The sequence below is a fragment of the Bos javanicus genome, chromosome 26 (assembly GCF_032452875.1).
Source record: "Bos javanicus breed banteng chromosome 26, ARS-OSU_banteng_1.0, whole genome shotgun sequence".
Lineage (NCBI taxonomy): Eukaryota > Metazoa > Chordata > Mammalia > Artiodactyla > Bovidae > Bos > Bos javanicus.
In genome coordinates, this window is record NC_083893.1 from 40,883,490 (window position 1) to 40,898,072 (window position 14,583).

General features: G+C 45.8%; 1 protein-coding gene across 14 annotated transcripts in view; it reads right to left on the reverse strand.

Moving 5' to 3' along the window:
* Window positions 1-14,583, reverse strand: part of FGFR2 (fibroblast growth factor receptor 2) — a 107,445-nt gene that overhangs the window by 18,923 nt on the left and 73,939 nt on the right. For 9 of the 14 annotated variants that reach the window (XM_061403678.1, XM_061403683.1, XM_061403677.1 and 6 more), the window contains 3 exons: window positions 14,336-14,539; window positions 4,679-4,829; window positions 1,721-1,842 (listed from right to left, as the gene is read on the reverse strand). In XM_061403678.1, coding sequence (XP_061259662.1) covers window positions 1,721-1,842; window positions 4,679-4,829; window positions 14,336-14,539 — 477 coding nt within the window. Of the gene's footprint in view, window positions 1-1,720; window positions 1,843-4,678; window positions 4,831-14,335; window positions 14,540-14,583 lie in introns of all 14 variants that reach the window. The other 5 variants (XM_061403672.1, XM_061403676.1, XM_061403675.1 and 2 more) reach the window with 1 other exon arrangement.

Sequence of the window (14,583 nt, forward strand, 5' to 3'; positions counted from 1 at the left end):
CAGGTATCTCAGAAAACCACATAAAATTTCATGGGACCTAAAAGCAACTGTGAGGACTTCCGTGGAAGAGGAGGAAGGGGAGGAAGATGGGGGCATTTCACATACTTCAGACTGTCTCTGGATCACAGGCTGCTAAGCTGAGCCCTCAAAGCCCACAGGGCACTCACAGATGGATTCAGACAAGGACAAAAGTTCCCATACCAAGGACAAAAGTGTGCGTGCGTGTGTGTGTGTGTGTGTGCCCGCTCCTGCATCTTGAGAGGCTGAAGGTTCTCGCCTTCTATGGGCTTCCCAAGGGGCTGGGATTCCCATACTAAGATAATTAAAGTTTTTAAAACCTCTCTGCTCCATAATTTCAAACAAGAACAGCTTAGGTCCTGCATATCCTGGCTTGCAGTTAAGCTTCCAAAAAGTGGCAAGATTCTTCCTCAGGTACCTGAATTGAACTAATTCAATATGGGAAAATCTGAGCTCACCCCAAAAGGAGGATAGGCCATGGATAGAAGCCATGCTGCATAAAGCTCTTTGGCTTCACAAAAGGAAGAGCAACAGAAGTGCCTGGAGTGTAAAATCCACACGGACACCCATGGAGGAGCGCACACCTGCCCCTCAGAGGGCGAGGCTCCACTGCAGTGACACACGGCGTCCTCTCTAAGCTCTGAGATGCCCACTGGCTATTAAAATGACCACGGCTGATGTCTGTGGTCTTCCCAGGCATCACACCCAAAGTGGGGAGCAGCTCAAAATGTCCTCATTTTCCTGGGGAGCCATTCAGATCCAGAGCTAAGGAAAAACAACCAACAAAACACCCAACACCTTTCCAACGATTTCTACCCTGCTCCCTCCTCTCAGGAAGAGACGTGATGACTCAAAATCCCATGAAAGAAAGAAAAAGCCTGACCCTGGGTGTCCACAATGCGTGAGACTCCCCACCACTGCCCAAGCACACACATTCTGAGAACAGACCTGTCTGCCAGGACATGTGGGAAAAACTCTGCTTGGGGTGTCTTTTCTGAGATGCCCACAATGGGATTTATAATGTAACCGTTTCCTATAACTCTTCTCATAAAAGAATGCTGTGGGAAGATGAAGTTAATGGTTAAAAGGTCTTTAGGCTCTTTGGCTGTAGGCATGAGCAGGGTTGGAAGGTTAACACATAAATATTCAGGCTCCCACGAACGCCTCTCGACGTTCACATCTCTGGGTCACTGCTCACTCGTCCCTGAACATGTGAGCAATTCTACACCCGCATCAATGCCATGCGCTCCCTCTTAGCTTCCTAAGCAACTCTCCCAGACCAGGGCCATTCCTGCTCAGTGCCTCTTGCAAAGGAGAAGGACTGGCCTCCTCTCTCTGAGCCTTCTTGGCTCCCCCTAAAAAGGCCAACTTCCCTTTATTTGTAAGCTAAGGTTTGTGTTCTGCATCCAACGTGCCAACACTCATCTAAATTAATCAATTCTATGTGAGTCAATATTTTCTAAGCATTTCCAAATATAAAGGGAATGAGCTACCACTTTCTAACAGAACTGGCTTTTCTTTTTTATAAGTGCACACTGCTCAAGATAAATAGTCTGTCCGAGATGCTGATTTATACCGAAAACTTCTCAACCCCTAGGTCAACTATGTGCTCTTTGACCCCGCACCATGATAGACTTCACACAAAAGGAACATTCTTGATAAGGCAACCCCTTTCTCCTCCCTCCCCACACCACCCCCTCACCTTTCAACATCTTCACGGCCACAGTGACTGCTTCCTTGGGCTTCTCCTTGTCAATTCCCACTGCTTCAGCCATGACCACTTGCCCAAAGCAACCTTCTCCCAGGGGTTTGCCCAGCGTCAGCCTGAATGTGTAAAGGGAGGATTAGTACACGGCATCTGGTACAGCGAGGGAAATTCCAGAACTCAATATAAAAATCTTTCAGCAGCTTACAAAAGCATGGAGCATTTATCATATGGAACTAATGAGACTTGGGGAACACACGCGTCTGAGTATTTTCTTAGTGACGCTTTAGGGAATGTCAGTGACTGCTGGAACAACTATTGAATGTCACATTTGTATTCTTGATTTATTTTCTTTAAGGAAGGTATCCTTGCGAGTCAGGTGGTCAGCTTTCCTAAGTGCTAATGAGGAGAAGCTTTGATCTTGAGCCCATCGAATATTTGTAATTTAGAATGTCTCAAAGAAAACCGTTAAACCTGTTATTTTTTTTTTTTTGTCTCTGTGAAGTGATGTCTTTAAAAATCACTATTATTTAAATACCAATGGATTTTATGGTCACATTCTGGGCCAAGTTACAAGATATGAATCTTAAACACATTTCAAGGAATCTCTGTTTTTTCATTAAAGGAAAAAGAGAACTCTAGAGAGGGGGGATTTTTCTGACATATTAGTTCAGAAATCCTTATGACTACCCAAAATTAATAATGAAGAAAATCCAAAGTGAACACAACAAACTAAGTTTCTAAGGTCAGAAGTGCTACATGCATCATGCTAATAGCCATATAGACTCCTTGGACATCGCAAAAACCAACAGAATGGAAGCGACTTTGGAATACTTACAAATGTGGGTTTTCATTTAAGTATAACACAGCAAAGTACTGAGCTGCCACTAGTAAGCAGTACTTTTGCTAAGTACGCAATGGTTTGAAAAAGTTAAAGCAAAGACCAAGGGCAGCGTGTGCTATGCTGAGGTCATTCCCTTCCTACCCTGAGCTAAAATTAAATTTAATATCTTGGCAGAAAATAAACATTTGCATTGGAAAAATGGCTAATTTATGTCCTATTGCCCTGCTACTACAAACATAACAATCCTTTCTTTGTACGTCTGCCTCCAATCTAATAAACTGCTTCTAAATAGCCTTCATTCATTGGAAATCTGTTCCACCTATGGTTGTGCTAAACACTATTCTGAAACGCTTAGCACTCAGATTTTCCGCACTCAGGGTACTCTGGGTGGGAGCTGACAGACAGACTCCCACTGTTGCCGGTGGTGTCACAAGTGGCAAAAGCTATGGCTTGAACCTGGGAGCTACAATTTCTTAAAATATGATCACAGCTCCCCGACTCAGTCCTATATCCATAGGAATGTGCACAAGAACCCACCAACTTGTTTAGTCAAGCCCAGGCTCGTGAGAAACACCCCCTTCTCACACTCCACAGGTGAAGAAATCATTCTTGGTTTTTTTCTGGTGCCTCACTGGTAAGAATGAAGTAAATAAGTCCTGAATGAATGAACAAACAGCACACAAACAAACTGGAAATCACTTCCGTTAACACTCTAACAAAATGATACCAGTACAGTAATTTGGCTCTAATTTATGGCATATATTAATATCTCTATATGAGCTGTTAGGAAACAAAACTGGTTGGAGTTGTGTGAGTCAAAGTTACAAGTGCCATGTAAGCTACCTCTCCTTCCAAAGAAAGGCTCCTCATCACATCCAATCTCTGGAAAAGCTTATCTTTGTATTTCCAAATCTGTGCCTGAGTTCCTTCTCTAGTCATTAGACACTTCTCCTACATAATCTCAAGAAGACAGAGCAAATGTCAAGACCAATAGGGTAGCTGTACATAAGCAAGTCAAAAGCTTATTCCAGTTGATTTGATGCAGAGGTAGAGTCAGCAATTTCTACCTTCCATTACTCTCAAGCTGTTTAGACTCTAACCACTACAAGAGAGACCCTGGAAATGAGCTGACAGCCCTTCAATGACCATCATATTCACTTCAGAAGGTAGACTTGGGGGCTGGCCGCTGGCTGGAAGATCGAGGGCTGGTAGCCCAAGATCTGTCCACTGGCTGGATGTCCATCTTGCTGAGATTTGAAGTTCAGATCTCACCGGTTATGAAGGGAAATTCACAGGAGCCAAGAATTGTGCTCAGTCTGGGGAGGTCTGTACCGTGATCTTCATTTTATAGAAATGAAGTTCAAAAAGAATCAGGTAACTCATACAGGGTTGCCCAGCCACTGCTGGCAGAGCCAAGATTCAAATCCAGCCCAAGAGAATCCAAAGTCCATGAACTTGATGCCAGACCAAGAAATATACAGCTCTCAACAATGCCTTCACCAGAGCCCAGGTGGCCACACTTGGACTGATCTTATTGCAACATCTCTATATCACCCAATAAGGAAAATATTATGGACCATAAGAAATTCAATGGCAGGTACCATATTTGAAGATTTACAGCCCAATATTATATTAATAACTAGTAAAAACAGCACTGTTGGGTGAAGATTCTTAAGGCAATTTATATTCTATATCTAATCCCTCTAAAGAAATGAACCATAGGACAGTCATGAACCAGAAGTTAGAATGTCAATTCTGTTTTATAAATGGGATAATCCCACTCATATTCCATTTGACTGGATCTAAATTATCTAGAAAGTAAAAAAAAAAAAAGAAAAGAAAAAAATGCTAACAAGGTACCATTTTGTTTGCTGACTAGCCATGGCTTAGTAGCTCTGCTTTAAAAGAACTATTAAAAAAGAGCCCATGACAGAATCAGTTCTTTATTTTTCCTGGAGTTGATTATTTAAAAATATAATCTTACCCATTCCTGTTGATGTCATCACAACAAGACTTTGGCAATTAAGCATCATAAACAGAAAACGTCAACCCAATGTCCCCATTTATACTTAAGTCTTCATTGGGAGAAGTGTCCCCACTCAAGTACTCACTTATCTCTTGGAAACTCCCATTTGGGATCTTCTGGCAGCTCGTACTCGGAGACCCCTGCCAGCATGGGGGTGTCTGCAGTTGAAGAGAGGCGAGTTGTAATCCTCACCAACGGGGTATTGGAGTTCATGGAGGAGCTGGACTCAGCAGAAACCTGGATACAAAATGCAAAGACACAGATGTAATCCTGGCTCCACCTGAGAAGACTGGGAGCCGGCCAGAGCCCAGCCATTGGTCAGCTCTTAGAAAGCAAGGGGAGGGTGGGTTGGCCAAAGTCATGAATTTAGGACCAAACATTTAGGAGCTGGATTCCAACTCCTCGGTCCTCCTATCCAGGCAGTATGTGCTAGATTTCATCCAGCTTGTATGTTCCTAAAACCAGACGTCCAAACATTTTTTAGACATTGCTTGATTTAAAAAAAAAAAAAAAAAAGTCTTGTTTCCACCCTAAACAGTCAACATATCATCTGAGAACACAGAGCTAGACCCCCACAGGCTTCATTCTTGCCTTTTTGCCTGGGCTTGTATCAGAGCCCCAGATTAGCAATCTCCTCCTGGCATACCAGCTCAGATGGTGAATCAATGCTACGCTTATGACATTCCACAAAAGCTTCTGGAAAATCGGCTCCTCAATCAGCTCTATCTTTTGAAATGTAAAGGTGAATATGTCAAGGATCTAGCTCTAGAATTTGAATGGGAAAAGCATTCTGGCAGCAACAAGTGCCTTTATTCAAGGGTAACCAGAGACCTAGGCACTGTGGACCACTGTCTACTTCTCCCCCATTCCTTCTGGGAACTAGCTGATGACCAGGTCAACTTTGGTTTCAGAAACTAGTGAACAAAGAGTCAAGGGAAAGAAAAATACCTCTTTATTCACAATCTTGTGGGAAAGCTCCCCTCCCCATCCCCAACGCCCCCAGCAGCCTGCAAGGCTTTACAGAGTGTTCTCAGTTTACGCTCATTCATTATAGTCTGCATTTGAAAAAATAGCTATTTCTTAAATATATCATCTTCTCTGTGCTGGTTTCTGTAAAGGAAAATACCATTACGGGCTGCCTGACCATCACCTTATTCTAAACCATGAACAAGACCGGCCCAAGAGAACTGGAATCGGGTTTGACGTGACCCCTCAAACGTGGCTCTGTCCCCTACATGACTCTCACACCAACCTTTCTCCCCAGCAGTGCTTACAAACATTTTTAAAATCAAGATGGCAAGGATCAAGATGAACAAATTTAATGAGGATGAACTTTCAAGGCGGAGCCTGGACCATTCCCACAGGGAACCAGAAGATTGCTCTGGGAACGTCCTACTTAAAAAAACTTGACTCTCTCCTTAAACCCAGACTGCCCTTAAAAACAGGTAGGAAACCTGAGATATCCAAGAATAGATTGGGGGCGGGGATCATTTCAGGAACAGGAAGCTGGTATTAGTATTACTTATAATATCAAGAAGAAGGCAAATTTTAACATAGAATTTCTATCATCTTTTTAAATGTACATGAAAACATTTCTGAGCCTTCTGAGCAGTCTTTTGTCAAAGGGAATCATGCTTAAATTTTATTATGTAGACTCTATGATCAATGCTTACTCACCATGAGCATAGTAAACATATATATATATTTATGTGTGTATTTAATGATATATATACATATATATATTTTAAAGGAAGTTAGCAGTCATTAGTTTTGGAGCTAAGAGGGGCCTCATGGACAGATAAAGTTCTAAGAGGCTTCACACCTAAGTGTCTGGGCCACAGAGGCAAAGAGCAGAAGCAAAAAGACAAAAAAGTAAAAAAAAAAAAAAAAAGACAAAGGTAAACACGAAAAGCCTGCAGAATCCACCTCCGCAATACGCTGACCTCAGCTGCAGGGCCCACCAGTAACACCATCTCCACAGCCTCCACTGACCCCATATATGTCTTGAGCTCCATCTGCAGGGAAGGACTCAGAGAGATTTCAAGGAACAGGTTTGGCTAAAAACACTTCCCCAAATCCTAACGCCCTGCATCAGGTCATGAGCTATGGATGCCAAAGGAGATGGGTGTTCGCAGACGAAAAGGTCTCCCACATGAAGAAGCACAAATCACCACTCATCACGGTGGGAACCCAGCTTGAAGGTCACAGGCCAGAAGACTGGGAACAGCAGTCAGAGTCAGTCTGGCAATGAGACAGGACAGGCCCCAACCAGACGAGGTCTGGCAGAGTCCACAGCCAGAACACCCTCTCCAAGGCCAGTAGCGTAGCCCTGCTCGCTGGACCTCAGGGATCCTAGAACCCCTGTGCAGAGTGTGCAGGGAACTTGGAGACGGAGAAACCCCTGGGGTGGTGATGGGGGGAGCGGCTCTGGGTGAGGAGGCCCGTCCCGCCTTCTCTGGTATCGGTGAGGTTTCCAGGACACGGTGAGCGGGGGCTGCCTTCCCACAGGAGGTTAGAGGACACGGGCACTGAAAACAAGTCTCAGGAAGGATCTGTGAGAGCCTGAGCCCTGGTCACCTCCGGGGAGACGGGTTAGAAGTTGAGCAGGGAGGGGGTGGAATATATCTTATTCCAGAACCTTCTAAAGCATTTGCATTTGATTACCATGCATATGTATCTCTTTTACATTCTAGAAAAACAAAGAACTTTTCCTTAATGACAAAAATATTTTTAAGAATGAGAAGGATCTGGGCTGAGGCATGTCATGGGCAGGAGTCGGGGGCATGGAAAATGGGGCATATTCTTGAAATATACTGATGTCTAAAATGAGTCAAAAATGACGAGATCTTGGCTCTCATCTCTTCCCTGGGCTACAGGCTGGGTGTTGGGGCATCTCTGCATCCTTCCAGGTGGGTCCCCAGTGACTCCCCCAGCCTAGCTGGTGCCACCAATCCTAGCTGGCACCCTTCCCCTGCAAACTGTTTACAATGTGGGACCCTGAGTGGGGATAGGGGCAGTCCCACCTGGACCAAGTGCCCCACTGTGAGCTGTAGGGTCCCTATTCCAACACTAACTGTGAGAGTTTCAGCTAGTCACTTGACCTTCCTAAACTCGAGTCTCCTCGTCTGTTAAAAGGAGGCCAGAACAAGGAGATCCAACCAGGATCCAAGGAGACCCAACCAGTCCAAGGAGATCCAACCAGTCTATCCTAAAGGAAATCAGTCCTGAATATTCACTGGAAGGACTGATGCTGAAGCTGAAACTCCAATACTTTGGCTACCTGATGTGAAGAATTGACTCATTAGAAAAGACTCTGACACTGGGCAAGATTGAAGGCAGGAGGAGAAGGGGATGATAGAGGACGAGATGGTTGGATGGCATCACCGATTCAATGGACATGAGTTTGAGCAAGCTCCAGGAGTTGGTGAAGGACAGGGAAGCCTGGCATGCTGCAGCCCATGGGGTCACAAAGAGTTAGACATGACTGAGCGACTGAACTGAACTGAGAACAGTTCCCATGTCACTGAATTACTGTGAGGGTAAAATGAGGTCATACCCACAAAGCGTTTAGCCTGGCACCTGCTAAGAGCTCAGTTTGCTACCAACACCACAATGGCTTCTCTTAGCATCTTCTCTTTTTTTGCCTACACCCCAGTGGTATATGGGAACTTAGTTCCCTGACCAGGGACCGGACCCATGCCCCCTGCATTGGAAGGTGATATCTTAACCACTGGACCACCAGGGAGGTCCCTTAGCCTCTTTTTAGAGTCATTTGCTGCTCAGATTCATGGGAGTTTATGAGGATCCCTCTCTCTGGGGAAGCCTGCAGACTTGCAGCTTAGCATTGTTCTGTGTGTGAGATGCTGTCTGTCAGACGGCATGCAGCAGGGAGAAAGCAATTCCACCGCATTACGGGTAGGATTTGCCTTAATGGTTTGACAGATGAGACCCTCTGCTCACAGCCAGGGTGGGTGGGTAGGGCTGGAGGGGTCCAGTGGGCAGAAGAGCAAGCCTCAGAAATTAAGGAGTCAGGGGACAGTCCCAGGGCAGGAGGAAAGCTGGAGAGTTAAGAAAGCCCTCATGACAAATAGGGCTTACTGGCTGCCTCAGAAAGAAAAACGAAGCATTCAGTCAGAAGTTAACTGCTCCGCGGCTAACCTGTGACCCCAGAGGAATCTTTGCACAAACCCGTGACAAGAGTTCACACCCATACACATCTTCCCCCACAGACAGAGTGTCTCCCACAAGGTTTTAATGCGAAAGCTTTGAAAATGGAAAACCTTCCCCAACTTTGTTGCTGTCACTAGGATGAAGGTTATGGAAACTTTGTTCAGATTAAGGGCAGAGGTTTAGATTCCATGGACAGATCTGGAAGATACTTCTGTTTAAAAAAAAATACACAAAGAGAAAAAAAAGAGAAGAAAATGTCCCGAGTGGAAGAATCGACAGAATTCAATCCCTCTGTCTACGGAAGGTATATCATAATTTTACCTCCATGCATTTTACTATGCTTTTAAAATCCCCTCTGGGACTGTAAAACATGACTGGCTTTCTCTTCATTCCATCTTACTCTGAGCGCTAACGTGTTTGCAGGGCTGGCCCAATCCCTTGCAGGCAATTCCTCTGAGGAACACCGTGTTTCTAGAGCTTCTCTCTTTTGGACCACATTCTCTAAGGAATTCCACTGAATTTCATTCTGAATCCTGCTTCTGCAACACAGGTAATCATTCTTTTTGGGGGGGGAAGGTGGGAACAAAATCAAAACCTTCCCTCTCAGATATGCTCCTCCAGTTCCAGGTTTCTTTTCCTCTGATTTTAAAAGATCCCATTGATAGTGATCACTGAGTTACTTAAAACAATAAACACTAACACTCTAAAATAAGCTGTTTCCCCACTCCCAAATCCTGGCAGGCCCTTTTCCATCATGTTTTGCCACAGTCTCCACTCAGCTTCCTCTCTCTCCGGAATCTCTTTACCATAAATTCCTCGTGCCATAAATCAAGCTCTTAACCAAATGTGTTTTTTCTCCTATTTCCACAGCACATAAAGGAGATTAGGTAAGGAAGCGGGTTTTTTTTTTTTTCTTTTCTTTTTAAAGGGCCACCAAGACATTGTGTTGTCCTTTGATACTAGATTTGATTCATCAATGAGAGGGGGGCCTGCAGAGAACAGGGCAGGCAGAGGTATAGATGCCAGGAGGAGGAGGACTCACACGTGGACCACAGCCAGCCAGAGAAACCCTCTGACGCTCAGTCCACGGATCCACATTCTCAAACCAGAGCACGAGGCCCCAGAGCTAACACAGTGATGCTGTAAGTACCGCCTATCACTCCCCAATAGCAAACAAAGTGCCTTCACCACCTAGAGCTGGTGGATGAGATAAAGGGTCAAGGGATGGGGGGAAGGGAGGATTTGTTTTCCTTCCATGACAAATTTTAGGTAAACAGGTAGGGGAGCTAATTTGACACTTACTTTCCTCCTTTAGCAAGTCTCTGCCTCCCCAAACCTCTCCCCAGAGACACTCTATCAAACCCCGACCGGTCTCATCGGCCCAAACCCAGGTCTGATCTTAGCTGAACTTCGTGTCTTCTGGAAGCTGAGAGGAGAGAACAGCCAAGTGGGGGCCAGGCGCCCACATGCAAGGGCAAATTCCAGTTAAGCCATCCATGACCATCCGATTACCTACATGCTTGCTGGAACCAGCCAGTTCCATTAGACCACTTGAGTGACCAAAATACAGAGAATGTTCCAAGATCACGCTGTTTAGCTGCTAGGCAGCAAATGCGCTTCTAGATGTGGGCCTGCCCTTCACAGAATTCAGTGGGTTTCATAACACGGCCCCCAGAACTGGCTCCCAAACCACACATGCCATCTTTGACCCATTCACGATGTCCCTGGGAATGTGTCCTTTGCCTCAAAGATACTGTTATAAAACATGACCTTGTCTGACCTTGATTTTTCTCTGGTTTTTGATCTATCTGTACCAGTAATCAAGAGGGTGAAATTAAAGTCTGGGGAAAGAAAAAAAAAAACAAAACCAAAAACCAACCCTGCTGCCCCGTCCTGAGATGCTGGTGGTGAGCCAGCATGAGGTGCATGCATGTGAGGGGTTATCTGCTGATGCAAGTGTATCTCCATCCCGCCCTACGGAAGAGTCTGGCTCTCGAAAAAGACCTGGACGTGCTCACTGAGAAACCAACTCAACAAACCCAGCAATGCTGCCTACCTCCTGAACAAACAGCTCACTTCCTTTCACACCTCTCTGCCCCCACAGAACTAATGTGTGCAACACACGAAAAGTACAGCCCACCCGGCAACTCATGGATGTGTCAGGAAGACTTCCCAATGGCCACACCATCCACTAGCAGCCCTGGAGACCTGTACAAGAGCCAACAGGCTGGGGCAGACTACCCTCTCTGGGCTGGCTCTTGCTGGTCCCCTTGTCTGAGCCCCAGCTCAGAACACGGAAGGATCCCTGCCAAAGGAAATGGGGAGACGCCCTACATCACCCACCTCCCCCACCAAAAAGCTATTTCTCTTTCCCCAAACATCAAAATCCATAAAGAGCCTCAACAAACTCATGGTTACCAGGAAATGATCACAAGGAATTTCTTCTTTGGTACCAGAGAAAAATATTTTTGTGTCAAAAACAAATAACAAACTCGTATGTTGGTCTTACACTGGTAAGTCCAGTACATGTTAGTAAATGTCAACAAAAAAAATCCACAAAAGGATAAAACAATTTTTTTAAAACCTGCTCTTGTTCTAAAAAGGGAGCAACGATGGATCTAGTGAGATGTGGTCTCTGCATGTCTTGGGAGGGGCAAGGATCAGGGCCAAGAAGATGAAATTCCAGGCACATGCAGGACGGCAAGTGCCTAGGAAATACTGAGGAACAGTCCATCCCCAAGACATCTAATTACAGCTTACCTGTCGCCAGGTAAAGGCATGCCTGGCATCCCTGTGGTATGCTCTCTGTCATCAACGTATCTGCAGGCCTTTCTGGGGCTTTTCATTCCAGCCACAGTCCAATAACCCTCTTTTATCCAGGTATCTGATAAGCATTCTTCCACCAAAGGGGCCATGCTCATTATGGACGAACGGCTCTTTGTGAAGAATCAGTGGGTCCCACATGTGCAGCTGAGATGTGTCAACATCCCCCCAAATAAACGCCCAGAGATTTGTTTTTCCAGGGGACTGGTACCTGCCCACTTTCTACTGCTTCTCTTACACTATTTGACCCTACTGAAACACAAGGCCATTGCATCTCAAATGAAGGCCTCCAAATAACTTTGGAGCCATTGGCAAAGGCCACAGGCCACGTCTTGCATGAAACCTGTGTTAGACTAAGCACTCAGAAAATTAAGAAGAAAGGAGGGGCGGGAGGGATAAACAAGGAGGAAGAACTAGAATGCTGCCTTCAGTTACACACAGGGAAGGAGAGGAGAAAGGAGCAACTTAGACTGAGATGGACAATGAAGAACACCAGTAAGCCAGGGAGAAAAAGCACAAAGACCAGAGCTGAGTCAAGGGGATTTTAAAGGCATCTGCTTCTTCTATATGAAATAAAAAGAAGAGCACTATAACAGCTGCAGAAAAAAAAAGTATGATGAAATAATTACAGGACAATGGTCTAGCTACACCAAATTAAAGGTTTCTTCCAGAAGGTAGCATTTTTCCCTATTAGAAAAAAAAAATAATATAGATGGGAATACCACTCCCTCTTTCAAGTCCCTAGAGTCAGGATCTCAAGATAGTAGCTGTAAAAATGGTCCAAATGGCTGTAAAAAATGGTCCTGAGGGTCGGGGAGGGGCGGCCACACCACCTGAAAGTCACTGAAGGTACCATGTTATAAGAGTCATCTTAAGACTGAACTCTCCCAGAGTCAGGCAAGTGGCCTCATCATCAATTCCCTGGCCCCAAGAAAGATATGCTCAGTCGCTTCAGTTGTGTCCGACTCTCAGAGACCCCATGGACTGTAGCCCACCAGGCTCCTCTGTCCATGGAATTCTCCAGGCAAGAACACTGGAATGGACTGCCATGCCCTCCTCCAGGGGATCTTTCCAACCCAGGGATCAAACCTGCATCTCCTGCGTTGCAGGCGAATTCTTTACCGATGAGTCACCAGGGAAGCCCCGAGAGACAATGTGCCACTTTAATAAAACAGCATTCTTGGAGGCAGGGGGAACCAATGACAACTTTCTCCCCTGCCTCACCCTACTGCCACTCTTAAGACCATGTGGGCACTGCCCTATACTTGACACACTCCAAATGCTACCCTCAGCCTCCACTTTTTTTTTTTTTTTTAGCCTCCATTTAGAAAGACCTGCTTGAAACATAGATTCAACGAAGTCAACAAGGACCCATTCAGCCCAGAGTTCAGAGCTGGGCTGAGAACAGCCATATCTGTGCCAAAACCACTGCTGACCAACTGGTTCCTAATGTTTCCTAATGCCTTGTCCAGAAAATATCATTGCCACCTGCAGTCAGGCTGGGATTAATCCAGAGTTTCTCAGAGTGCATTTCAGAATCATCTGAGGACTTACTTCAGATGCAGATTCCTGGTCCTCTTCAAAACCTACTCAACCAGAATCTCTGGGGCTACAAGTAAGGAATCTGCCATTTTAACAAGCGTGCTGTACACACCGAGTTAGAGCCTGTGAGTTAGCCATTTTCCTCACTGTTTCAAAACTCATGTCCTTATTGGAACCAAGTACTAAATACTTTTGGAAACACTGCCTTCACACCTGCCTTCCCCTTCCACCTTCGCGAGCACTTCCAGCCCCACCAGCTGTGCCAGGCTTTGGTTTAAGGCAGAGGTGTTGGCTCCAACTTGTCCCATTTGCCTGAAGCAAAAGTAAACCCACCGGGAGGCACAGACGATCAAAAAGCAACCAACAAAACTGAGGTTAACAAGCTCGAGGGTAACAACTAGTTGCCCGTTCAATATACAAATCATTCTGCCACCAAATCCACAGTCACGCTCATGGGAACACCTAATCAGAACATATATTATAGGCATGTGTGTGTGTGCGTGCTCAATCATGCGACCCCATGGACTGCAGCCTGCCAGGTTCCTCTGTCCGTGGGATTTTCCTGGCAAGAATACTGGAGTGGGGTGCCATTTCCTCCTCCGGGGAATCTTCCTGACTCAGGGATGGAACCTGTATCTCCTGCACTGCAGACAGATTCTGTACCACTGAGCCACTGGGGGGACTACAGGATTCTATTTTAAGAATCAGAGGTGGAAGCCGAATCCAGTTAAGACAGACCTCATGGGGTAGTAGTTCAGACACCTCCAGGTACAGGTTTCTGACCTTGACTTCAAAAAAAGTAAGTCCAAGAAAACCAGAATCCCTTCCTTTCCAACAGGCATCAGTCTATCGCCAAAAAAAGCATTCGATCACAGGGACAACGAGGGCTTATGCCACTGCACTTGAGTCCCACCAAACACAGCAGGGTGTTACCTCTTGGGTTATTTCCAGTCCTGCAGATGAGCTCAGAGTCTCGCACCACTGGGCTTTCTCACCCTCAGAACTAGACTCAGCTGACCTTACCAATGCACCAGGACTTGACCTTCCAAGCTCCAGACACTGATTGGACAGACGCCCACTAAGAGACCGGTCAGAACCACTAGCACAGGGATGCTCCCAAAAATACAAGCACAGAAGCAGAGGAAGAGACCCAAGAGCTGGCTGGGCTTGGGGAGTGGTAAAGTTCTTCAAACTCTTTATCTACTTTCTGTTACCTGTCTCCGCAGGGGGATGCGCTTGGTCAGCTTGTGCACAGCCGGCTGGCTGCTGAAGTCCGGCTTCTTGGTCGTGTTCCTCATCCGGCACAAGATGACCGTCACCACCATGCAGGCGATGAAGAACACCCCTATGCAGTAAATGGCTATTTCCAGGTAGTCTGGGGAAGCTGGGATCTCCTTTTCTCTTACAGGAGCTAGATTGCAGATCACAGGAGAGGAACAGATAAGCAGGCCACAG